Source organism: Dama dama, chromosome 16 (genome assembly GCF_033118175.1).
Source record: "Dama dama isolate Ldn47 chromosome 16, ASM3311817v1, whole genome shotgun sequence".
NCBI classification, from domain to species: domain Eukaryota; kingdom Metazoa; phylum Chordata; class Mammalia; order Artiodactyla; family Cervidae; genus Dama; species Dama dama.
This window is the reverse complement of record NC_083696.1, coordinates 40,306,512-40,333,148: the sequence shown is the minus strand read 5'-3', so window position 1 is coordinate 40,333,148 and position 26,637 is coordinate 40,306,512. Positions and strand designations below refer to the sequence as shown.

The window sequence follows — 26,637 nt, the reverse complement described above, 5'->3', positions numbered from 1 at the left end:
CCAGGTGGCACTAGTGGTAAAGAACCTGCCTGCCAATTCAGGAGACACAAGAGATGTGGGTTCGATCCTCGGGTCTGGAAGATCCCCTGGAGGAGGGTATGGCAACCCACTCTAGTATTCTTGCCTGGAGAATCCTATGAACAGAGGAGCCTGGCAGGCTATAGTCCATAGGGTGGTACAGAGTCAGACACGACTAAAGTGACTTAGCACAAACACAAGCATGGGGGCAGAGATGGGGGAGGGGACAGCAGATGCAGAGTGAGGCTGCCTCGGCTTGGGGAGGGGCTGTTACTATCCCCCAGGCAAATACCAATTCCCAAGTTTCGTCTGGCACAGGGCATCATTCGTTAATAAATGATTAGCTCTTTTTCCTACACTATCCCTCTACTGTTCCCACACACTGGCCCGGATTAGTAGTTTCCAGGACATGCATGTCACAGAGAACCTTTAGGGATATGTGCGAAAAGGAGAGTGGGAAAAAAGATGAGCCAACTGGTGATTTCCGAGGGAAGAGAGGATAGTGCACTTGCTCTTCTTCAGGGGGGCTTCCTGAGTAGCTCAAATGGTGGTAAAGAATCCCCCTGCAATGCAGGAGACCTGGGTTCGATGCCTGGGTTGGGAATCCCCTGGAGGAAAGAATGGCAACCCACTCCAGTATTCTTGCCTGGAGAATTCCCACAGACAGAGGAGCCTGGTGGGCTATAGTCCATGGGGTCACAAAGAGTCAGGCAATACTGAGTGACTAACATTTTCACTTTCTTTCACTTTTCTTCTTTAGAGGAGTCATCAAGCCTGTCTTGGCCGGGACAGCTCACCGGTCCTGAGGAATCAGTCCGTTGAGATGGGGATGAAAATTCAGATGTGCATCCGCACCTCTTTAATACACCTCCCCTCACATGCAGGTACTGATTCACAAACATACAGCGTGATAAGAGGCACAGATAACATAGATGTGGTGAAGACCTGTTTCCATTTACAGGAAGTCCCCTATGTATGAACCTTCAAGTTGTGAACTTTCAAAGATGTGAACTTGTGTTTGCACGTCCAGTCACGTAAGTGAGTTAGTGTCCAGCGCCCACTGTCACGTGGCTGCATCCTCTCTGAGTGTCGTGCTTTTCTGTGCCTTCCTATACAGTACTATACACTGTAGTGTATATACACGTATCTGTGTAGGTAGTATGGTATGTAGTTGTTGTTGTTTAGTCACTAAGTCGTATCCGACTCTTGGCGACCCCATAGACTGTAGTCCACCAGACTCCTCTGTCCATGGCATTTCCCAGGCGAGAATATTGGAGTGGGTTGCCATTTCCTTCTCCAGGGGATCTTCCCGACCCAGGGATCGAACCCTTGACTCCTGCAATGGCAGGTGGATTCTTTATCACTGAGCCACCAGGAAAGCCCACGGAATATAGCAATACCACATTTTTATTTCAAGCCTAGGACGTCCAGAAGCAAATGTAAAAGCAGTGGTACATAACTGATTGTGTTGGTTGGGTACCTAGGCTAATTTTGCTGGACTTATGTACAAACTGGATTTTTAACGTACTCTTAGAAGAAAAGTCATCCATGTGTAGGGCCTTTCTGTACTAACTCTGTGAAAGCTTTTAAAAGTTGTTATTCTTTCTGATGCAGAATAAGTAAGACCTGTTTGAAAACCATTATATCTGATTTCTTATGCTTTTGAGAGATGGATCATGTTTCCAATGGCTCTGAAAGTGAGTGTTAGTCCCTCAGTCGTGTCTGACTCTTTGCGACCCCATGGACTGTAGCCCGCCAGGCTCCTCTGTCCATGGGATTCTCCAGGCAAGAATACTGGAGTGGGTGGTCATTCCCTTCTCCAGGGGATCTTCCTGACCTAGGGATCGAACTCATGTCTCTTGCGTTGCAGGCGAATTGTTTTCCCATCTGAGCCACCGGAGCAGCCTGCCAAGGGCTCTTAGGATGCTTGATTTCTCAGGGAATCTCCCAGAAGCCCCTAGTTCTCACCGCCCACCCTGACCCTTCGTGCTGGTCCACAGACAGCACACAGAACCTGTGATGGTCAGCAGTGAGGCACAGCCCTCTCGCGGTGTTTGTCCGCCCTGGGGGCACACTAGTCTCAGAGGTGAGCAGCAGTGTCAGAAGGACAGGTAGGGGTGCTCATTACTGGGGACAGGCTCCCAGCTGCTGGTCACACAGATGCAGTGGCATCTGTCAGTGAAGCCGGCCCTGACAAGTGTCCTGTATCTTCCTGCCCTCTGGAAAAGTGGTCTGAGTTGCTGCCGGTTCTCTTGGTGGGGGGAGTTGGGCGGGGGGTCCCTGTTTGATCCTTTAACCACCAGCCCACCCCTCCAGGTACCAAATCTGCCACCCCATCCTCACCTCTGGCTTGTAGGCTTTCCGGAATCTTGACGGTCCATCAGGACTGAAGACCTGGCCGGGCACACAGCTCACCACAGCCGGAAGCCCATTCTCACAGGTGACATTCTTGACGGGGTCCAGTGACACCTGAGGGCCCAACTTGCAGCTGGAGATGTGGGCCTCCGTGCCTGTGCAGTCCATGGAGTATGGCCAGTAGCGCTGCTTCTTGCGGGCGGCAAACATTCTGTGGAAGGCGAGACAGGGCGGGTGACCAAGACATCACGCTGCCCACCCCTCCCTTCGTCCACAGCTGGGCAACTGACCCCTGCCCAGGGCCAGTCACTAAGGTAGTGGAACCAGATAGACATGGTCCCCACTCCTGCAGTTCAGTCTTGCTCCAGACAGGGCTCTGCAGGGCATGTCTGCCAGCACTCACTGGTCATGCTGGGCACTGGGGAGCCAGACCTGGAAGGGCAGTCATGGCTTCCTGCTTCCAGGGAGCTCACGTTCTAGGAGACAAGGGTCTAACTCAGTGTGTGTGCATGCCAAGTCGCTTCAGTCACGTCTGACTCTTTGTGACCCTATGGACCATGGCCCACCAGGCTTGTCTGTCTGTAGGATTCTCCAGGAAAGAACACTGCAGTGGATTGCCATGCCCTCCTCTAGGGGATCTTCCCAACCCAGGGCCTGAACCCAAGTCTCTTACATCTCCTGCATTGGCAGGCAGGTTCTCTACCAACAGCGCCACCTGGGAAGCCCCTAACTCAGTGTAGTGACATATGATACTGATGCCTATAGATGCAAAGTGTAAAAAGGGATCTTGGAGAGACAAATACAATGTGATATCCCTCAGCCAAAAAAAGAATGAAATAACGTCATTTGCAACAACATGGACGGACCTCGAGATGATTATACTAAGTGAAGTAAGTCAGACAGAAAAAGACAAATATCCTAGGATATCACTTATGTGTGGAATCTAAAACAAATATTACAAAATATTTACAAAACAGAAACAGACTCAACAGACATAGGAAACAGACTTGTGGTTACCAAAGCGGCGAAGGGGGGAAGCTACCCTTCCCTCTCTCCTGTCCCGGGTCTTTGAAGTCTGTGGGCTCATCGGTGATTGGCAGAATCCAGTGAGACGCACTGCTGCCGGACTGCCCAGAGAAGGGGCTGCCCAGGGCAAGTTGGCCCCAGATGAACAGAAGTGGAGTCCTGTCCCTACTGGTCTAGCAGGCCTGGAAGTTTCTGCTTTGCCTCAGAGTGAATGGGATGTGAACAGAGAGGAAGGATAAACCTGACAGATGCCACTGATATCTCTCCTTACCAAAAACTGCGACTGGTAGTTATTCTAGTCTATGCATGCAATGACACAGAATCCTTGAAAGAAAAAGGACTGTCTTGGAAAGCTCAGGGTTTGCGCTCAACATAGCTACAGCCAGAGCACAGAACGACACAGGAGGACTGTTAATGATCCCAAGAGCCAGGGCTTCCCTGGTGGCACAGTCAATGGGAGTCTGCCTGCCAATGCAGGGACACAAGTTCGACCCCTGGTCCGGGAGGATCTACATGCTGCGGAGCACCTAAGCCCACACATCACAGCTACTTAGTCTGTGCTCTAGAGCCTGGGAGCTGCAGCTACGGAGCCCATGCACCCTAGAGCCTGTACTTTACAACAAGAGAAGCCACTGCAACAAGAAACGTTCGCACCACAACAAAGAGTAGATCCCGCTCGCCGCAACAAGAGACAGCCTGTGCAAAGCAATGAAGACCCAGCGTAGCCAAAATAAATGAATAAAGAAGAAGTGAAAAAGAATTCCAAGAGCCACCGCCCCTCCCCATTCCCTGGAAAGCCCTGCTCTTGGAAACACAACCTCCAGTTTGTTTCCCCTGACACTCGTACCTGGGACAGCAGAACACACTTGTGGTGGGTAGGATATTGTAGCTTGCTATGACACAAGTCAGGCAAGCAAACACACCCAGGGGATGTCAGGGGCATGGGGAGCGGTCAGATCTCACTGCATCGGAACATCTTCTAGCTCCCAGTTTTCAGTGACCACCAGCCTCTCCCAGGAACAGATGTGCTGAGCTCTCAACACAGAGGCTCCCTCAGCAGACAGAGCTGCTCTTCCCTCCCCAGAGAGCCCCTCTGTCCTCTGACATCAGATCACAGGAATGCAACCCTCCACAGGCCTCCACCAGGGCAGCCCACCCTGCCCCCATGAGTCACTCTCACAGGCCACCCCTCCCCCACCCCGGGATGCAGACGTGGGGATGCAGATAGGAGGCACTGGGGAGGATGGAGGGGCTTCCCAGGGGGCTCTAGTGGTAAAGAACCTGCCTGCCAATGCAGGAGACATTAGAGACGTGGGTTCTGTCCCTGGGTTGGGACAATCCCCTGGAGAAGAGCATGGCAACCCACTCCAGTATTCTTGCCTGGAGAATCCCATGGACAGAGGAGCCTGGTAGGCTGCAGTCCATGGGGTCACAAAGAGTCAGACTTGACTGAAGTGGCTTAGCACGCACATGCACACATGGACAACACACTCTAGGCCTGATGGTGGGCGACTGGAGTTACAGGACAGGCACTGGCCAAGCGGGAAGCTTGCTTGAGAAAGAGGCATCTAGGTTGATAGCTGGGTAACATTGAGCTGAACTGATTCAACTGAAAATGAGACGTCCTCCTTGCTCTCCTCCAGCCAAGGAGCACACCAGGCATGGTAGGGATTCTGCCCGCTCTGTGAGACTGTCTACCTCAATTATGCATTCTGAACCAGGGAAATAACCACAGCGTGGGTTCGGGGACCCACCGAGCCCACTGTGATAAGGACCTGCACCAAACCTCCACTGATCACCTGACATCCATACTCTGACTGTGGGCCACAGGGATGTTTGGGTCCCTGGAACCAGGGTCCGTTCAGAGCCTGTGTCCAGTGGTTCCTGACAGTTCTGATCATTTCCTTTTCTCCAGTGTACAATACAGTGACCTTGGTAAAAGGTCATAGGTCCCGTTGGGTAAATGACTAACAGGGTACACTTCTGGCAGTGTGCCACAGTCCTTCTTCAAGGAGACCCGGCCTCCTCTTCATTCAAGGGCTTATAGGTCTATAAACTTTCTCAAGTCTGGACATTGAGGGGCTGGACCTGTTTTTATGATTCAGATCAGATTTTCGTTCTCTTAACCTAGAACTTTTCTGCTTTTACAGATTGAATAAGAATCAAATAGGCTTCCTATTTCATTTCTGGGAGCACCATGAGACAGCCAGCTGGATCAACTGGTCAACCCCACAAGTCTGCAGGGGTCAGTCTATCCTGATTGCTGCTTCGACTTTGCTGGCCACTCAGTAGCCACGCCCGCCTATCTTGCCTTTGGCCTTGAGTGCTGTCACCGGGTCCCTGCCACCCGGGATCTAATTACCCCCACTGCCTTTAGGTTTCCTGACCTGCAGGGACTGCAGCCCCCACCCTGAGGTCTGGCTTAGAGAAGAACCCTCAGGGAGCTCTTAAGAACCAGGGAGGGGGGGCTTCCTTGGAGGTCCAGTGGTTAAGAATCCTGCTTGCAATGCAGGGGACATGGTTCAATCCCTGGTCAGGGAACCTAAGACCCCCCAAGCTGCAGAACAACTGAGCCTTTAAGCACTGGAGAGCGTGTGCCACAACTAGAGAGCTTGTGCATGGTAATGAAAGATCTCGCATGCCACAGCCAAGACCGACGCAGACAAATAAACAAATAAATAAAAGAACCAGAGAGGGAGTCAGGGCTTCCCTTATAAATTTATTCCTCTCTGTCATGGTGAAACATCTGTCTTCTGGACCCATTTGTCTTAGATGACAAATCCATGGCAACATTCTAGTCTCCCCAGGCTTCTGAATCCCTTTCTCTACATGAAACCAAGGGGACTCAGCATTTTTAATTTGGTCCTTTTGGTCCCTGTTTCAGCCAGCTCACCAAAGCCTTAGAGTCCTAACTCCCGAGATGCAACATGAATGCAGTCTCTGTTCAGTAATCGTGTATCAATAAATCAATACCAATAATGGGATCTTGCTTTAAGAAAAAGAAAATGACTACACAATATTCCTGGTCTGGGAGATGGGGCCCTGTGGCTTCAGTCTGATCAATTTCCAGGTACATGTACCACTTCCCAGTCTGTGAGAGGATCATCTGCAGCCCAGCTGCCAAACAGACCTGAGGTCAGTGATCCCCCTTCAACAGCCAGAAGATGACTCTGGTCCACCCGCAGTTGAGGAGGAGGTTTTCAGAAGCCCTCTGAACAAGCCACGTGTTGCCTGGCCTCGGGCACCCTGTCCTGCTACAGAGCAGGGCTGATGGCAGCCTTCCTGCTCCCAGGACTGGGCAAAGACCTGTGCCAGGCTGGGGGCTCCAGTGGGGCCAGCAGGTAGGAAGCCTGTCAGGGGAAGGGATCTACTTTTCTTGGCTCCAATTGGAAGGAAAGGCTGAGAAGGTGTCTCCAGGGAAGGAGCCAGCCAGCTGGCGGGAATTCTCCAAACTATTTAGAGAATGGGACCACCCTGCCTGCCCCCATCCCACCCTGTGCAAACAGGAAGATCTGGGCCATGTCTGGGGCGGCTGGGGCAGGAATCACCACCAGGCAGCTCGGCAGCCAGCACTCACCCTCATGGTGGACCCAGAGGCTCTGACCTAAGGAGCCAGGCTGAGCCCAGGAAGGAGCAAAGCCTGCACTGACCCCAGGGACTGGGGGGAGAGTTGGGGCAGGGACCCCTGTTTCCTGGCTGGAAGCCACCTCTCTCCTTGGCTTGAAAGGGAAGAGTTAGTAAGTCTGCACTCGTGAGGAGGGTGGACCCTGTTGCCAGAGACCCGGGGTGGATCCTGAGTCTGCCACTTCCTAGTTTATCACCTTTCTCTGACTTCATTCCTTTAGCTGTAACATAGACCCCTTCCTAGAATTGTGACGCTTAAGCAGCTAAGAAGGCTTCCTTGGTGGCTCAGATCATAAAGAATCCACCTGCGATGCAGGAGACCCAGGTTCGATTCCTGAGTCAGGAAGATCCCCTAGAGAAAGGAACAGCTACCCACTCCAGTATTCTTGCCATTGGGTCACAAAGAGTTGGACATGACTGAGCAACTAACACTTGAAAGACTAAGAACAGAGCCACCTGGCGTGTAGTCAGTGCTCAGTAAAGCAGATTATTATCCTTATTAGAGGAGATAAAAAGACCCCATGACCAGTCAATACACCAGCCTGTCACGGACTGAAAACCCTTCACTGGACACCCGACCGCAAATTACTCTAAGTCCCCTTTCCCTGCCTGGGGAGATACTAACTTTGGAAACCATGACAGCATCACAAGATTTACTCAGGATGAATGTAACTGAATCCACTAGATCTGTTTCTCATTTTCCTAACAGTTGCAGATTTCTCACAATAATCACTTCGAGGGGGCAGAGGACAGAGGTGGCCCCGGCCACTGCATTCTATGTCTGCATCTCCATTGCTGTGCCGCAGATAGGTTCGTCAGCACCGCCTTTCTAGATTGCATATATATGGGTAAATATCCGATACGAGGTCAATGCAGGCCTCCCCAGTGGCTCAGCGGTAAAGAATCTGCCTGCAATGCAGGAGACACAGGAGACGCAGGTTTGATCCCTGGGTCAGGAAGATCCCCTGGAGGAGGGCATGGCAACCCACTCCAGCATTCTTGCCTGGAGAATCCCATGGACAGAGGAGCCTGGTGGGCTGCAGTCCATGGGGTCGCAAAGAGTCTAATGAGCACGCACACTGAGCCACCGCAGAGATGACTGAGGACAAGCTGGGGCCAGAGTCCCGCCGCGCAGAGGCCCCGCCCGGACTCCTTACTTGTACACTTTGGTGTTGTAGGTCTTCTCCCCAGGGAAGCCGAACATGCCGCAGACCACGCGGGAGTTCTTAGCCGTCCAGTGCTTGTCACAGATCTGCTTCCACGTCCTGCCCTCCTTTACCTCCACGTAGCCCTCTGTCACCGGGGTGCGCTTGCGGAAGGCGGAGAGGATGGCTCGGATCCGGATGTCCTCCACTTGGATGTTCATGTTCTGGGAGGGGAGGGGGTGGAAGGAGATGGGTGACTTTCCTGGTCTGGCCCTGGGGAGGTGACGGCAGACTGGGCTTATCCTGAGAGTCTGCCCACCACTCCCCTTGGGCTCTTGGGGGGCTGTGGGTGCTCCCCAAGAGCACACAGCACATGTAGTGGGGCTGCAGGAGCCAGAAGAGAAGGAGCAGGGTGACCCAGGCAATCAGGGACTTAGGGGAGCCCAGCGCTCCTCCTCTATCCTATCAAAAACACCAGAGGGCAGCAGCCTCCCCATGCAGGGGTCTCAAAGAGCAGAGGAGAGAATCGCATTCCTTGAATGCTGTATTCTAGAGGCAAAATCATTCGGATGGTTGTATTTTACTCCAAAGCATCTGTGTGCAGGCCTGGGAGTGAGTGTGCGTGTGTGCCTTCCCAGCAATCTGCCTGTAAAACTGAAATTTTGGGCAGATGAGCCCCAGATACCCTGAGCTGGTGGGGCCATGTTGCACACCGCCTCATGTGCTCCCCTCGTGTCAGCAGTCTTCAGGGCGAAAAGCCAGAAGAGAAAGGGGAAGGTTTGGAGAGAAGGGGGAGGAAAGGAGGTGTGTGCCTGGACCCAGGCCAGCCAAGTAGGAGGGGCAAGTCTGGGGCCCAGGAGGTAGGGATGCACACAGTCATGCAACTATGCCAAGGAAAGGAAAGGAAAGATTCTGAATATCTTGAGGCCCTTGTCTTGAAGGCCCCTGTTCACCCCTCTCCTCTCCCCATTTCTGTGGCAGTGAGTGAAAAGACAGGAGCCTGCTAGGAGGATGTGGAGAAGGCTGGGGTTGAAGGTGGGCTCCTCTCCCAGCCCCTGACACTGGGCTGCTCTGTCCCTGCCCCTAGCCCACACCCTCAACAGGCCAAGCTGGATGGAGGAATAGGCGCCTACCTAGAATTTTCCAGGATGATATCTTTTATGTTTCTCCACGGTTCTCACAAATCTGCCCCAAACTAAGGACGCTCCAGAATCTCTCACTTCCAGCCCGTCTTCTTTCTGCCCCTGCCCAAGGGTCCACCACCAGCTCTCACAAGGCTCCCCAACTGAGTCCCTGCCTCCCTGCTCTCCTCCATCCATCTGACAAAGGGCCAGCCCCCAGAGGACTCCTTCTAAACCACAACTAACCTTATCCCTTGGCTGTCTGCACCTATACCTCAGTCCCAAATCTACAGCCAGCTAGGATGATGCTGGGAAAGATTGAAGGTGGAGAAGAAGGGGACAACAGAGGATGAGATGGTTGGATGGTTATCATTGACTCAATAAACATGAGTTTGAACAAGATCCAGGAGAGAGTGAAGGACAGGGAAGCCTGGCATGCTGCAGCCTGGTCACAAAGAGTCAGACACGACTGAGTGACTGCTCAACAACAATAATAGGACGATAACAAGTACCACTACTTTCTGGGCATTTTCTCACTTAATCCTCAAACAATAGAGGTCTTTATAGTTAGTGTCATCTCCATTTTCCAGATAAGAATACTGGGTGACTCCAGTGATCTCCCAGGACCACAGAGAGGCAGAGAGCACCTGAGGTTTGGTGTGTGATGCTCTCTGAACCACGCCACATGGGACTGGGCAGGGACGCTGGCAAAGAGGAACCCAACGATTTGGGTGCCCACACCCCAGTCCAGCCAGGATGCAAATGAACTGGGAGTTTGAACAGAACCATTATTTGGGTGCCCAGGGATTCAGGTCTCCTTGCCACTGGCTTCAGGGTGCAAAGCCAGGCCCCATTTCCCCAGTCCTGCGAGGTGGTGGAAAGTATGTTGGCTGGGGTGGTGGGGGGGGGGGGTGGCATCTAGCCCTGGTTCCTTTCCATGCAGAGCGGAAGGAAAGCCGCCAGTGGCAGGATTATGTTTGCCAGCCTGGATCCTTGGATCCATTACAGCTCCCAGTCAGGCCACAGGGCTCACGCCACCAAGACACATGGACAGGAGTGAGCAAGAAAGGGCTGGAGGTCTAGACCGGCTCGTGGGCCAGCCCCCTCCTCCGACTTACCACCTCGGGAGGCCAGGCTGGAATTCCAGTGTGTAAGGAATGTGTGATGCCCAGAAGGAAGTTACCCACTGTGGCGTTGGCCCTGAGAGCTGCATGGGGCAGGCAGGCTGGGTAGACTTGATTAAATTCACAGATCCTCCCCCTCCCCCCGTCCCCCTGTCCCTTTCCCCTCATCTCGGCCCATGGAGCATCAGCTCAGCTGGGATACAGAGTGTGAATCCAGAGGGAGGAAGGCCAGGGTGGGGGAGCTCAACTGACCCTTGTCTTAAGGCTGGGCAGTGTCCTCTCAGCAGAATAACAACCAGTGAGCAAGCCAGCTAGGGTCCCAGATGCAGGAAATGAGGCTCAGAGGAGAGAAAGTGCTAGAACTGATGTCACTGTTCTTGTATTCCCACTGACTCACTGCATGTGTGTGTGTGGGCACTAGTGTGTATGTTTGGTGTCATGAATGTCTCTCTGGATGTGTGTCTCTGCACGCGCTTGTGCGTCCACGTATGTGTCTCTAGGGGAGCTCATGTTCCTGTGTGTCCATGTGCAGGAGGATGTTGTGTGGAGTGTGTGTCTGTGCACGCAGTACGAAGATGCAGAGGGTTTCCTTGCAAAGCCCTGGGAGAGCAGTCAGGCAAGTTCCTTCTCCTCTTCTCTCTCCACAGAACTAATTCCTTCCCACCATCTTGGGCTCAAATCCACCTCAGTCATTCATTCATTCATCTCATAAAATACAGTTGCTCCCTCCGAGGACCCTGCCAGCCTCCTCCCTACTGCCCAACCCTGGGGCCCTGGCTCTTCTCTGAATCATAACGATTATGTGAGCACTCATTCATCAAATGCCAGCCAATTCATTACGTGTCAGGCTCTGCACTCAGAACGTTACATCCATCCCCTTCCTCAGTTCCCATAACAACCAGTGAGAGGGCTAATGGTATACCCTGGCTGGCTACAGGTGAAAAGCAAGAAAACTTAGTGAGGTTTGGCATCTTCTCCAAATTCACACAGCCAGTAAGTAGATAAACAAGGGTGAAACCCGAGTTCTGACTCTAAGTCCATGCCCCAGGCTCACCACAGTGGGCCTCTGGGTCTTCACCCTTCTGCCTTCATCCCATCCCTTGCCAGCTACTGAGATGACACGCCTGGGCCTGGGACTCGGCCTTCTGAGGCATCCTTTGGGGGTCCGCCCGATAAAAGCCCACATTTGAAGTCCTCCATGCTCCCTGCCCAGAGAAGCTATGAGTCAGGCCGGAATGTACGTGAGATGAGAGGGCTGCCTCCCAGCTGCCCTTGGACTCAGGCCAGGGGGCAGCAGGGAAACCCTCAGTGGCACGCAGTCAGGGCTCGCTGCTGGCTAACGAGCTCACAGGGGCTGTTCAGAGAGCTCTGCGTAGGAAAACACGTACACACAGAACGGCCCTCCTGACCTCACTGCCTTGGAATCCTTTCCATAACCGCAAGCATTAGAAATTTTTTTCCCCCCAGAAGTTCAACTTCAAAAGAGCAGTGAAGATTTGAAACACTAAAACCTATACACATTTTTCTTTTCTAACAGAAGTCTCTTTAGACTTGCCTGTTTCACATTTAGCCCAAGAGCCCAGGAGCCGTCAATATATCTGGCCCCTTTTAAAACTCGAAAGTCTGAAGGCTGGCCCTCCGGCCAGAGACTGGAGTTCACCAAACTCTCCAAAAGGCTTCCCACCAAGGAATTCACAGAACCTTCTGGACTTGTCCTACTCAAAACTCAGCATATCTCCAGGGAGGGTCTGAGCCCTGGGAGTGACTATCACCGCCTTCCAAAGGGGAAAATCAGGGTGCCCTGAGGCCATAATCTGCCCTGCTATGTACTTAGTGGGGTGGTGGAAAGAAGGATGAGTGAATGATCACTAGGGCTGGTCTCCCAGTCTTGTGCTTGAATGACATTTCACATTTGCAGCATCTGTGAATGACTTGCAGATTCCACAATGTGACAGTCTGGGGCTATTGCCAAGGAGGAAAAATCACCAGTTTTGAAAGTCTAGTTGGGGATTGCATCAGGGAAAGATTCAGGGGGAGACAAGGCAAGCAACCCTCTAAGGACGCACTTCACTGCTGAAAGCTGGCACTCGGCTCATCGCCTCCTGTGGAGGATATGTTTCCAAGAGCCAGATCTTAGTCCAATTCTTCCCCTTCCTCCCTCTAGAAGTTATCATTTAATCATGCAATTAATTACTTAATGTATCAGACCAAGCCTTCCCACCTGAGAAGTCATCCATGGAGTGGTGTCAGCTGGGAGGATGGAGAGGTAGTGGTCCCCCATCATCCCACCAGAACAGACGACTGGTTTGTTCTGCACAACTGCTGCTCACTTAGTAAGCCCCTTCCCTCTACAGCTAACAAGTTCCTGCATCTTGCTCTCAAAGCCCTTTATTTTTTTGGCTATTTTCTTAAAGTATCTATTTATTTAATTTTTGGTTGTGCTGGTTTTCATTGCTGCTTGGGCATTTCTCTAGTTGCCATGAGCAGGGCGACTCTGTAGTTAGGGTGTTCGGGCTTCTCACTGCAGTGGCGTCTCTTGTTAAGGAGCATGGGCTCTAGAGAGTGGGGCCTCAGCAGCTGCAGCAGGAGGGCTCAGAAGCTGTGCTCCTGGGCTCGAGAGCACAGGCTCACAGTTGTGGTGCATGGCCTTAGTTGCTCTGTGGCATGTGGGATCTTCCCAGACCAGGGATCTGTCTCCTGCACTGGCAGGCAGATTCTTTACCACTGAGCCTCCAGGGAAGCCCCTATGCAGCTATTGTTAAAAAATGGGCTTCCAGATAGACATCCACTTTCCCAGGTGCCACCCTGGCAACTTAAGTCAGCACCTCACACCAAACGCACCCAGGATGCCCTTGGTTTCCCTCTTCTCACTGAGCAAGGCAACGCCCTCCTAGTTTGCAGCCCGCAAGCCTCTTGCTCCCTCTCTCTTCCTTGCTCTTATGGCTCATTCTGCCCCAGCCATGCTTTTCCTACCCTTCCATCTCCTTCCCATGTGTGTGGTCCAGGCAGGTGTGCGGTGAGAATTGTGGAAGTAAGAGAAGAACATCACAATTCTGTTTCTTCAGGGCAGATGAATGACTGACCCAGTCCTCCTCAAACGTGGCTGGCATATCCATCCAGCTAACCACTGTGCGCTCATGTGTTTGGCTCAAAATCTTCCCATGGCTCCCCGAGGTCTTATACTCCAGGTCAAGAGCGTTCCTGATCAGACCCGCCTGTCCCCTCCCTGTCCTTTCTCCAGCCTTGAGCATCCCTTCTTGCCAGGCTGGCATCACTCTTTTAACGCCAGGATCAAGCTGCTTCCTGCAATCCTTTTTTGCTTTCTCTCTACCAGTGAGCATCCTCCTGACCCTTAGAAACAATCTCACTCATTCAATCATTTGAAGAATACCAGCTGAAGGATACCAGTCCCAGGAACTGTGTGAGGTTGACATTAGTCAACCAGATCAGCAAGTCTCTTGTAGTCACTCATGGCAGATGGGGAAAGACAGTATCCTCTCTTCCATGAAGCCCCTCCTCCATCAAATATCTCATCCACACAGATTTGATGTCTTTATTCTCTAGCATTTGCTGAGTCCCTCAGTTTATCCTTGGCTTATATTGACTCTCTTGTAGTATTGATCTTTCCACGAGTTCTGCCACCTCATCAGACTGTGAGTCTCTCGAGGACAGACCTGCTTTTTTATTCATTCCTGTATTCCTCACGGCAACTCGCACCAGACACAACATACAGTGGGTCCTCACATATTTCTGCAATAAACTACTAATAATAATCATTTTAAAAAATTCAATTACAGGAAAGCAGTTTAACTAGAAATGCTGAGTTCTCAAGCCAGAAATGTAACAAAGACTCTCTTTATTCTTTGCTTAATGCAAAACAAACACCGAGGCTTGCCTCTCTTCACAGCATAAGCACTTCTTGTGTGACTTACCGATGGACAAGGAGATAGCTGTACTTTATCCATTTGATCTCCTGCCATCTGAGCTATTTAACACCCTCCTTCTTCCCCCTAGAAATCTGAGACTAATAAATAGCTATTGAATGGAATTAAAAGCTGAGCTGACCATCAGCACGTGTTCAGTCAGTTTATCCAAATGGGTAACATCTGTAAACAGCATGAGACATGCTGTACTGGAAGAGGCTGGCTACACTATAATTATCCCCTTTTGATGATCAAATCTGAAATTCACAGCCTAAGAAGTTCCTGGGAACATTCTCGAGCCAGTGATTCCAACTGGGCCAGATGGATGAAAGGGAAGAGGGAAGGCAGTGCGGTGATTTCTGTTGCTCAGCACTGTGTGATGGAGACCTGCCTGGGTGGAGGGGGTCGGGATGGGAGTGGCACCAGAGCTGAGGTCGTGCCAAACCACCGAAGGAGAAAGCTGGCAGTCTGGGCCCTTCTATAAATCAAGAGCTTTGCAACACTGCAGGAGAATCAAATGCTCTGTTTCATTTTCCAACCTGAAAGCAGTGGAGCAGGTAACAGAGGCTGCTTCCTTGGAGACCAGGCAAGAGCTGCTGACCGCAGGAAGCTGGCATGGCACCTGCGCCTGCAATTGGTCCCTCTAAGCCAGCGGGAGTGCCGAGGCCACAGACCAAGCAAGTCTGTGGACCTGGCCAAACCGCCCGGCCCGCTCCCAGGTGGGGCGCCTGATGCCTCTCCTCCTAGCAACCATCACCATGGTGGCAAAGTAATGACTGCATTGTGTATGTGTCAGTTGCTCAGCTGTGTCTGACTCTGGACCCCGTGGACTGTAGCCCACCAGGCTCCTCTGACCATGGGATTCTCCAGGCAAGAATACTGGAGTGGGTAGCCATTCCCTTCTCCAGGGGATCTTCCTAACCCAGGGATCGAACTCTGGTCTTCTGCATTGCAGAAGATTCTTTACCAGATTCTTTACCATCTGAGCCACCAGGGAAGCCCCTTTCTCCACTACTGGACAGCAAACTTCAGGATGGTGAGACTGTCCTTGAATATCATCAGTGATTCCCAGTACCCAGCATAGAATCTGGTGCTCAATTAAACTGTACTGAATGAATGAGTGAACAGACGGCCTCCAGCTGCCTTAGCAACAGCCGCATGGAGATGGGGCGGGGGCATTCATTGTCACTGACCTCTCTGGCGTGGCCAACTCTAATGTCACCTGGTCCCTTTGTCACCACCCTCTACCCTAGTCATATCAGAAGCCCCACCCTGCAGAAAAGACCTTCTCAACCAGAGCAGAGAGAAGCTTTCTCCAGCCCAGCTCAAGCCCCTACTTCTTCCATAGAGAATCCCTCCCACGAATCTCTCCCCATGAACCTCTCCCTTTTGAAATTTCCGCAACAATTTACCATCCCATCCACACTGTTCGAAGTCGGAGAACAGGACTTCCCTGGTGTTCCAGTGGTTAAGAGTCCAGGGACACCAGTTCAATTCCTGGTCCCGGAGGATCTCACATGCCATGGGGCCACTAAGCCCCTGTGCCACAAGTGCTGAACCTGAGCTCTAGGGCCTCAATTACTGAAGCCCCGGCCCCTAGAGCCCGCGCTCTACAACAAGAGAAACCACCGCAATGAGAAGCCTATGCACCACAACGAGAGAATAGGGCCCTCCTTGCCGCAACTAGAAAAAGCCTGCTCAGAGCAACAAAGATTCAGAGCAGCCAAAAACTAATTAATTTTTAAAAATTTTACAGTTGGAGTACATATTACCATTCATCTATTTCATCTAAAACAAATTATAAAGCTACTTAGTCACTGATTTCATCTAATGAGTGAGTAAAACATTACCTATTTCTTTCAACTTACAAGCAATTATAATGGTGTTTATGATTTTCAAAGGGTTGTGCATACAGTACACTGGTCAGGAGTCAGGGCTCCCAAGTTTGCCAGGATGTGCCCAGTTTCGAATAATCTGTTCTGTTAGCTACATAAATGCCCTCTTGCTTCCTGGATGTGGTGAAAAATAGGTCACCCTCGAACTCCTTCTCTTGTGCCCCTGTGGTGGCTGGTGAGCCCAGACCATGTCAAGGCTCTCGATAAACAGAATCATGGAATGTTAGCACCAGACAGGGTATATATAATACCTCTTCTTGCCCAAGCTCCCTGTAGGCAGGGAGAGAAAACCCAGGAGAGTGATATGTGATGGTTCAGCTTGACAGTTGGGCAGATGCTGTAGGCTCCCACCGTGGTCCTCTACCCACTTAACTGAAGGGCCCAAAACAAACTGCCCACTTGCTACCATTCCTTCTGCCGCAGAGGGAAGCCGGCCAGCTACGCAGCAGCCATCCGGGGAAGTAGGGCTATATTTAGCTTGGAGGGACCACCACCCTCTAAACTGCACAGAGATGAAAACAGACCCACCTTTCTTTCTTAAACCGCCCAATGCAATCTGCTGCGCCTCATCTCTGATGGGGAGTAGGGGGTTAAATTCCTGGCTGGGAAGTGTTTGGACCTTTCTAGAGTTAATTATGGGCTTCCCTAGTGGTTCTGATGGTAAAGAATCTGCCTTTAATGTAGGAAACCTGGGTTCGATCCCTGAGTTGAGAAGATCCCCTGGAGTAAGAAATAGCAACCCACTCCAGTATTCCTGCCTGGAGAATCCCATGGACAGAGGAGCCTGGCAGGCTACAGGCCATGCGGTCGCACAGAGTCGAACATGACTGAAGTGACTTAGCATAAAGAGTTAATTACCCCTTTCCTGGCTTCAGGCTTCCACCCTCAAGAGCCCCCAGATGCTGGGGAGATAAGGTTGCTGCTGGGGGGAAAGCCCTGAAGCATTTGGCAGTTAACTGTGACTAATAAAAACCTGGACTCCTGGAATTTAAAAAATGCACAACAGCCTCCATCCCTGTGGTTAAGAGCAGAAGAAAGAGGTTTTTCAGGTCTCCGGGTCCCTCCAGTAGGAGGTGAGAGTGTGGAGGGGGTGGGTACCGGATGCCCCCACCATTGGAAGTGAATATTCTCCTCCCAGCTCCATCCTCATCCTCCTCCTGGCCCCTCCAGACCTCCTGGGCTGCCTGCTGTCACAAAGGAGAACTGGGGCTCTGAGGCCACTCAGAGGATGTGTGGTTAGTCGCTAAGTTGTGTCCGACTCTTTGCAACCCCATGGACTGTAGCCCACCAGGCTTCTCTGTCCATGGAATTTTCCAGGCAAGAATACTGGAATGAGTAGCCATTTCCTTCTCCAGGGGATCCTCCTGACCCAGGAATCGAACCCAGATCTCTAGCACTGGAGGCAGATTCTTCACCATCTGAGCCACTGGAAAAGCCCATAGGCCACCCTTAAATCTCACAGCTGGAGGATTTCTAATCAGTTCTGGGAACCTAACTGCTTTGGCAGAAGAGCCTTTCAAAAATGGTAGAGGCTTCCCTGGTGGTCCAGGGGTTGGGAATTCGCCCGCCAATGCAGGACACTCGGGTTTGATCACTGGTTTGGGAAGATCCCACATGTCGCAGGGCAACCAAACTCATGCGCCACAGCTACTGAAGCCCGTGCACCCTAGAGCCTGTGCTCTGCAACAGGAGAAGCCACTACAAGCAGAAGCCCCCCTACCACAACTAGAGAGAGCCCACATGCAGCCACGAAGGCCCAGAGCAGCCAAAAATAAAAATAAGTTTTAAAAAATGAGTAGAGAAGAAAGTGAGGTGGGGAGGCTGAAGAAAAGGAAAAGACCCGTTATGTTCCCTGACCTAACAGCACCCGGCCCCAGCCACGAGCCTCTCTATGAGCACATGACTTAGCAATGTGCAGATGGGCCAGAGCAGGGACGGCTGCTCACAAGGGCATCTGGATTTGTAATCTCCCCTTATCTAATGCTTTTTCCAACTTGTCCACAGCCACAGACAGGAAACAAAGCCTCTCAGTTTAAGAGCCTCTGAACTCCTGGGAGGTTTGCTTGGAGCTCTGTTTTATAGGTTTAGAAAAGATTTATGCACTTGAAACCAACAGTATTGAACATTTATTATTTGCTCCTGCTTTCCTCTTTTGAAGAAGGTTTTGAGAATTGGCCCAGGACTCATTTTATTTCCCCCTGTGTAAAATTCTGTTTTACAGTGAGGTGTCCAGGGACCCAAGAAAGGTCAGTCCCTCTGGACATATAGTTGCAAGTCTCAGGCTCCAAAGGGGCCAGAACTCAGGGGTCCTGCCTCCCACTCTGGGGTCTAAAACTTAGACCACAGCAAAGGGGAGAATGGAGGTCCTTCTCGGTTAATTTTCTGGAAAGAAATGAACCCAGGCTGGTGAATCAGCAGTAAGGCAAATCTCTTATAACGTTTTATAGTCTGCATGCACTTTTCCAGAAATCATCTGATATTCCCCCCTACAGATTGTTTAAACCCCCTTGTAAACGATGAGTGCGTGCTGTGCCATTCTGAAGGAGAAACCACTGCCACTCCGGATTACAGACTGTCATAGCTGGAAGGGATCAAAATCAACCAACTCATCTTAAAGAAGGGAGTGGACTTGCTCTGTGCTCTGGCCAAACTCTCTCTGGGTGGGGTCATCCCTCCGAAGAAGAAGCACTTTTCCCCTCCTCTAGAAGGGAATTTATGAAGTGTCGGGGGCCCCTGAGGATGCCCCAGGCAGATGTAGGAGTCCACGGAAGCACAGTTAGCTCATGGAGTGAAATTCCATCCTCCAGGCCCCAGGGCTTAGTGACTCACGCCTCTGGCATCCCAGAGTGGGATGAGCTTGGTCTAGACAGATGCCGTTTTCTTCCACTCGCTGCTTGGGGAAATTTCAATGTGCTCTGGAGAAGGCACAAGCCTGTGAGGGTCATCTCTAATGGTCTGTGATCTGTCTTCAACCTCCAGGCATCTACGAGGGTGGATATGCTAGAACCTGGTCACGCCCATTCAAAATAAGGGTGAGAAGAGATGGGGGTGTCTCTGTGATCTTCATTAGACTGATCTTTTGTGCCTGGGGTCACAAGACACAGAGAAGTCATTAACTTGACTCTTCACGCTTGGCCACTTTTGAATTTATGAGCCCCACCTGGGGGACATCGAGGGGAGGTGGGGCTTTAATTTTCACTGTGATGCAGAACAGTGAGGGTGGAAAGTGTCTGCTTTCAAAGCCGAAGTCATGATGTGCCAGAGGTCGAGAGAAAACATGAGAACACACACTAGCAGACATCCCTTCTCTGCGTGCGTGCGTGCGTGCGTGTGTGTGTGTGTGTGTGTGTGTGTGTAACAGGCATGACCCCAATTCACACAATGGTCATGTGTGTGTGTGTGTGTGTGTGTGTGTGTGTGTGTGTGTGCTCAGTTGAGTCCAACTCTTTGCAACCCTATGGACTGTAGCCCCCAGGCCCCTCTGTACATTGGATTTCCCAGGCAAGAATACTGGAGTAGGTTGCCGTTTCCTCCTCCAGGAGATCTTCCTGACCTAGGGATTGAACCCGCATCTCCCGGCTCTCCTGCTCTGCAAGCAGATTCTTTACCACTGAGCCACAGGGTGAGTCTGACACACAATGGCAGTCACTGCTGGTAGTCAGCTAGCGTGCACCCCTGTGTGGGCTGGCTGGGGGCACTTTCAGAGATGCAGATAAACATGGGGTCTTAGAACTTGGGAATCACCTCATCCCATGTCCTTCCCATGTAGGGATTTGGCTGCCATATTCCTTGCAGGAGCTCATCCGGTTCCTGCTTAAACTACACTGGGGACAAGGAGCTCACCACTCACAGGGCAGCCTGTCTCCTGTGTTACAGAGTCCTCAGACGGTGTTGAAATGTGTAGCCCCATCACTCAGCCTTAAAGAGTTTTCACATTCATCTGAAATCTACACCCCAATCCCTCCCCATTCATCTTAGTTCTGGGAGTTAGAACAAATTACAAACGCTCTTCCCATGGCAGCACTTCAATATTTGAAGAGAACCGACATCTCTCCCGTCTTATCTCTTTTCTTAACACAAGGTCTTCATTTCCTCATGTGATGTAGTTTCCAGACCTGTCTCCACCTGGCTGGCCCTTACTCTGGATGACTTAGTTAAGAGATGGCCCTGGAACTTCACTCACTTCTTGGTCCAAAAAGCGAAGAGTTTAGGAAAAATGTCCCCCTCCCCTCAGCCAAGTGTGTCAGTTTACACACACTTTTCTAGCAGCCATACTATACCGTTGGCTTATACTGAGCTTTCACGCAACCAGTCACTTTCAGGGATCTTTTAAACACAATCAACACTTTCAGTCTCTTTCCCTGGCTTTTGCTCTATAACTGTTTTTTTCTTTTTTTTTCCTCATGAACCTTGATATAGAACCTTATATTCATCCCAAACTCATTCCAAGACTTCCCTGATGGTTCAGCATCTAAGACTCCATGCTCTCAATCCACCCTGTTTATTTAACTTATGTGCAGAGTACATCATGTAAAATGTCTGACTGGATCCAGACTCACAAGCTGGAATCAAGATTGCCAGGAGAAATATGAACAACCTCAGATATGCAGATGATACCACTCTAATAGCAGAAAGCAAATAGGAACTAAAGAGTCTCTTGATGAGGGTGATAGAGGAGAGTGAAAAGCTGGCTTAAAACTCAACATTCAAAAAGCTAAGATATGGCATCTGGTCCCATCACTTCATAGCAAATAGAAGGGGAAAAAGTGGAAACAGTGACAAATTTCATTCTCTTGGGCTGCAAAATCACTGCAGATGGTGATTGAAGCCATGAAATTAAAAGACACTTGCTCCTTGGAAGAAAAGCTATGACAAACCTTGACAGTGTATTAAAAAGCAGAGACATCCTTTTGCTGACAAAGGTTCATCTAGTCAAAGCTATGATTTTTCCAGTAGTCATGTATGGATGTGAGAGTTGGACCATAAAGAAGGCTGAGTGCCAAAGAATTGATGCTTTCAAATTGTGGGATTGAGGAATACTCTTGAGAGTCCCTTGGTCAGCAAGGAGATCAAGCCAGTCAATCCTAAAGGAAATCAGTCCTGAATATTCATTAGAAGGACTGATGCTGAAGCTCCAGTACTTTGGCCACATGATATGAAGAGCCGACTCAGAGGAAAAGACCTTGATGATGGGAAAGATAGGAAGCAAAAGGAGAAGAGGGAAGCAGAGGATGAGATGGTTAGACAGCATCACCAACTCAATAGACATGAACTTAGGCAAGCTCCAGGAGATAGTCAAGGTCAGGGAGGGCTGACATGCTGTAGTCCACAGGATCACAAAGAGTCAGAAACAACTTAGCAACTGAACAACAACAACAAAACTTCCCTGGTCCACACACATCTAACAGGTGACATTTCTCTAGCCAAGAGGAATGATTCCATGACTTCAGCTACTGACACAGCTATTATATGAGGTATTTCGGAGAAACTTGTCACATCCCACAAATATCCCTTGTAGGTAGTCTGGGTGGCTTGCTACCCATCAGGCCAACCCTGCCCATAAGCATAAGCTTAGCCACAAAGTCCTGGATAGAAGAATCTTCTGGCAGCTCTCTGAAGTTCTGGTCAGACACCCTGAGATCTAGGCCCATTCATGACATACTTTAAGCAGATACCAAAGGGAAGAGGTTACAGCAGACTGCTCACCAACTGAAAATTCTCACAGCATCCCTGGCTAGACAGGAAAGCTCCAAGTCTGGTCCCTGGTAACCAATCTGGTTTGTATGACAGCAAGAGGGAGGTCTTCTAGGAAAATGCAAAGTTTAGAGGCTGTGGAAGTCATCTAGCCCTCAAAACCAGACTCCTCCCAGCTAATCCTCTCTGGATTACTGTAAACTCACTTAGGATATAGGTTACTTGCCCTGGAATGATCTTCCAACTTTCCCCAAGGCATGCATCTTGTCTTCTAGGGTTATAAGAGCTTGACAGCAACGGTCACGTTTACTTACCCCAGTGGTGTCCCAGACTGTGATGTGTGCACAGCAGACCCCCAACAAATAAATGTCTAGAATAGAGATAGGTGCTAATCTTTCCTATCATGGACTCTCAGCCCTTCCACAATAAGAAAGTTCTCTCTAATAAATTTTTCCCCTGGTCATTTCTCTGCCTTTTCCAGGCAACGAAGGTTTTAATTTCTCTGTGACCCATCTTATTTCCCCTTTATTAAAAAATTATTTATTTATTTATTTGGCTGAGTCTATCTCTGATCTTTGTTGCACCATGCAGGATCCTTAGTTGTGGCATGCGAACTCTTAGTTGTGGCATATGGGATGTAGTTCCCTGACCAAGGGTTGAACCCAGGCCTTCTGCATTGGGAGCATGGAGTCTTAGCCACTGGACCACCAGGGAAATCCCTTATTTCCCCTTTAAATGCTAAGCATTAGAATTGGACCCTAGAGGTAATTTCATAAACACTTCTCTGCTGAAGTGCCCTTCACAGAGTTCTTTTTCAGAACTTCTTTTTTTTTCCTAGTGGCAGATGGGTTTTCTCATTTTTCCAGTCCAAAACCCACTGGCATTTTGGCCTATCCACTTTTGATTCATGCTAGCAGTGACTTTCTCATGCCTGGAAGCCTAGATCTTCCCTTGACGATCCAAGTGGATTATCCCAAGGTTGTAGGATGAACAAAAGCCCATTAAAGATGTCACACATTTGACCTTGAATCAAGGCCAGCAGTTTGCTGAAGTGATTGTTTCAAGCAGAAGGCTGAAGAAGTCTCTATCTATGATCTGTTGGCCACTTCAGAACTTTCATAATGGAATGGTCAACTCATTAGAAAGAAACATTTCAGTCATTGATGATAGATATGGGCTAATACTTATTTGTAGTTGATTAATATTGGGATTCCAAGATTCAGAGATCCCTGATTTAACTTGCTCTTTAGAATTATAACACTGCTAAATCCAATTACTACCAAAAAAAATGCTGTGGATCCAAAAAAAAAAAAAAGTCACACATAAATTCATAGTCCTATTAGGCAAGGCAATACTATGAAGGAATGATTTGCTTCTGTGCATTTCTCATTGCTATTTAGTTTGATATTTTATCCTAGGATCTTCTTCACCTGCCTTCCCAGGTGGCTCAGTGGTAAAGAATCTGCCTACCAAGTAGGAGACAGTTTTAATCCGCTGCAGAAGGAAACGGCAACTCCATACCTGGGAAATTCCATGGACAGAGGAGCCTGGTGGTCCATGGGGTTGCAAAAGAGTCAGACACAACTCAGTCACTAAACAACATGACGAATTCTTCACTTAAGTGGATAATGTTGGTTTTCATTCCTGAGAAGAAAATTCTAGGTACCTAGCATTATTTTTATTGGATACAATGGTAAACTAGATGGAACCCCTGCCTTTGGGAGCTTCCAATCTCATTGGAAAGATGAGATGCATCATATGAGGGGGTGGCTAATTACCTCATATGAAGTTATGTAAAGAGTGGCGATGAAAAGTATGAAACTGGATTGGATAAGCCCACCTTCCAAATTATAACCTTCATGATTATCATCAGGAACCAGAACACTAGATACACAACATCAACTCTGTAACCATCTCTTCTGGTTATCCCAAATAAAACAGCGGCATTTGAAGACTGTCAGCCAGAAGTGGTCTCAGCGCTGCCGGCCGAGAGAGGCTGGAGACCCTTTTCCGCACCGTCAGCAGGTCTGGACCAGCTCCCAGTCTCTCAGTGCATTCTCAGAGCATATGAGGAAGAGCGGGGCAGGGTGAGTCATGGGAGGAAAACGTAAGGACCACAGTCTGGGGAGAGCTTCCCCTGAAGCCCAAATAGGGCAATTTCAAGAGTCACCTCTCTTGTGCATTAGTCTGAGGCCAGCTGGAAACTGCAGCACAGAAAAGGCCCCTATTCCTGGACTCACGGAAGGTCCTGTAGTGCCTCGGGGGTGACATCCAGCACGCTCCTTGAGGAAGGAGTCTTGGCTGCCTCCTCTGCCTGCCCTAAGCCCCACATAGAGGAGAGCATTAAATGTTTGTTCATTCTAGTCTTTGGCTGGAGCACAACTTGTTAAAAAGTTAAATCTGAAATTTAGCCATAAATATAGAAGAAGGGTCATAAGCCCTTTTGCCATTCCCAAATGTTGACTTGGGCTGGCAGCATCAGAATCATCTGAGAGAGTTAAAAAAATAAGCTGTTCTCATAGTGGGAGACCCTCACTCAGGAGGTCTGAAGCGAGGTTCCAGTGCATTTTAAAAGGGATTCTGACCCTCCGCTAGATAGGGGACAATTGCCCTACGACAGTCAGCCTCCAATATGACCCCCAGTGACCACTACTTTCTGGAGTCATATCTTTGGGTAATAGCCACCCACAAGGCATACTGTTGGTATGAATGACCAATAAAATACAGCAGAAATGATGGACCATCACTTCTGAGATGAGGTTATGAAAGACATGGCTTCCATGTTTCGTTCCCTCTCTCTCTTTTTCTTTTGAGTCATTCACTCTAAAGAAAGACAACCACCATATCTTAAGGATGTTCTAGCAGCCTATAGGGCGATTGTATGGAGAAGAACAGAGGGCTCCAGCTGACGGCCAGAAGGGAGCTAAGGCCCGCCAGCAACCACGGGAGTCAACTTGGGAGAGGAGTCCCCAGTCCTAGTTGACAACATGACTGCAAACTCACGAGATGTTCTGAGAAAAATTAACTGGCTGTCCATGCCTGGATTCCCAACTCTTAGAAACTATTAGAGATAATCCATGTTTGTTGTCTGAAGCTGCAAAATGTAAGGAGCAGGGAGGTAATTTGTTACACTGCAGTTGCTAGCTGATACATTTTCCTAGCCCAAAGGGCAAGCTCCTGAACATAGCAGTCTTCTCATGGCCACCTTTCTACCTTCATTTCACACTATTTCCAGATTCAGGATCTACACTCTTGAGTGGTATTGACCTGCTTACGCCCAGTTCACAGAAAACTCTATGTCTCTGTGTCTTTGTCTAAGCTGTTCTCTGCTTCTGATGGCATCCCCGTCTTCAGAAATGCTTCCTCAACTACCCTGGCACCAAATGATGAGTTTAGATCCCTCCCCTCCAAGTGATCACACACACTTCTTAGAATCATAGGTGAGAAGTGCGTTAAATGGAAGAAGGGAAACACTCACATGAAAGAGTTGTCAAGAGCACATGGACTTATCAGAAAGAGAAACACCATACGATATCACCTAAATGTGGAATGTAAAATATGACACAAAAACGAATCTATGTCCGAAACAGAAACAGACTCAAGATTTGTGGCTGCCAAGGCGGGGGAGGGTGGGGAAGGGATGGAATGGGAGGCTGGGATTAGCAAATGCAAACCATTACACTAGGGATGGATAAACAACAAGGCCACACTGTGTAACATGGAGCCCAGCTTGGGGCTCTGTGATGACCTAGAGGGGTGGGGTTGGGGGAGGGGAGAGAGGCTCAGAGGGAAGGAGTATATGTACTTAATTGTAACTGATTCACATTGTTCTATGGCAGAAGTCAACACAAAATTGTGAAGCAATTAAATTAAATTGCTTTTAATTTAAAAAATAAATAAAATTAAAAAAAAATTCTATTCCATAGACAGGGAATTATAGTCAACATCCTGTGACAAACTATAATGGAAAAAAGTATGAAAAAGAATACATATGTGTGTGTGTGTGTGTGTGTTTTATATATGTATATAAAACACTTTGCCATACAGCAGAAACTAACACAACACAGGAAGTCAACTATGCTTCAATTGAAAAAAAAACAAGCACATGACTTGCCTCTATGTTGTTGACCAGCGAATTGTCAAACTTGAACCCAGGAATCCTCTTCTCGCTGCACACCACGCCCACATCTTCTGAGTGTTTGCAGTCGGTGACCCCCCAGCCGTTGGAGGAGCAGGCTGCAAGGGTGGCCTCCCCGCCGGTGCAGTAGACATTGTCCAACCAGATGGGCCCTGAAGGAAGCAGAGAAGACAGAAGCCAAGACCCATGTCAGATTAGCTCTGAGTCTTTGGGCTCAGTCTTTTGGCTCATTGGAGCACCAATGATGTACACAAAAACAGGAATTTTCCCTAATTTTGGCAGCGTGTGGGGTCATCAATTGGTTTTCGGTGTGTTGAAATACTTCATACAGTTCATGACCCTCCTGGATTCCCCCGGCAGAGGGATGTGATATAGGGATGTGGCGGATTGAAAGTGATCGGAGTAGAAATCAGATTTAAACCTGAAGTAACGTGGTATAATGCAAAAAACAGGGACTTTGGACCCTAAGCTGTTTGATACTAATCCTGGCTCAGCCACTTAGCTCCATAACCCTGGTCAAAGCTTCCTTTTCTCATTGGTAAAGTGGGGATAATAATGACATTTCAATGGCAGG

At 49.6% G+C, this 26,637-nt stretch overlaps 1 protein-coding gene and 1 non-coding gene across 2 annotated transcripts in view; one reads left to right on the top strand and one right to left on the bottom strand.

The window, feature by feature from the left end:
- Positions 1-26,637, bottom strand: part of LOXL2 (lysyl oxidase like 2) — a 109,330-nt gene that overhangs the window by 45,366 nt on the left and 37,327 nt on the right. Inside the window, exons 3-5 of the mRNA XM_061163883.1 lie at positions 26,040-26,215; positions 8,181-8,392; positions 2,362-2,584 (exon numbers count right to left, since the gene is read on the bottom strand). Of these exons, the coding sequence (XP_061019866.1) occupies positions 2,362-2,584; positions 8,181-8,392; positions 26,040-26,215 (611 nt within the window). The remainder of the gene's footprint in view (positions 1-2,361; positions 2,585-8,180; positions 8,393-26,039; positions 26,216-26,637) is intronic.
- On the top strand, positions 22,944-23,079 carry LOC133071480 (small nucleolar RNA SNORA2/SNORA34 family). The gene has a single exon (XR_009696433.1). It is a non-coding gene; the product is annotated as a small nucleolar RNA SNORA2/SNORA34 family (small nucleolar RNA).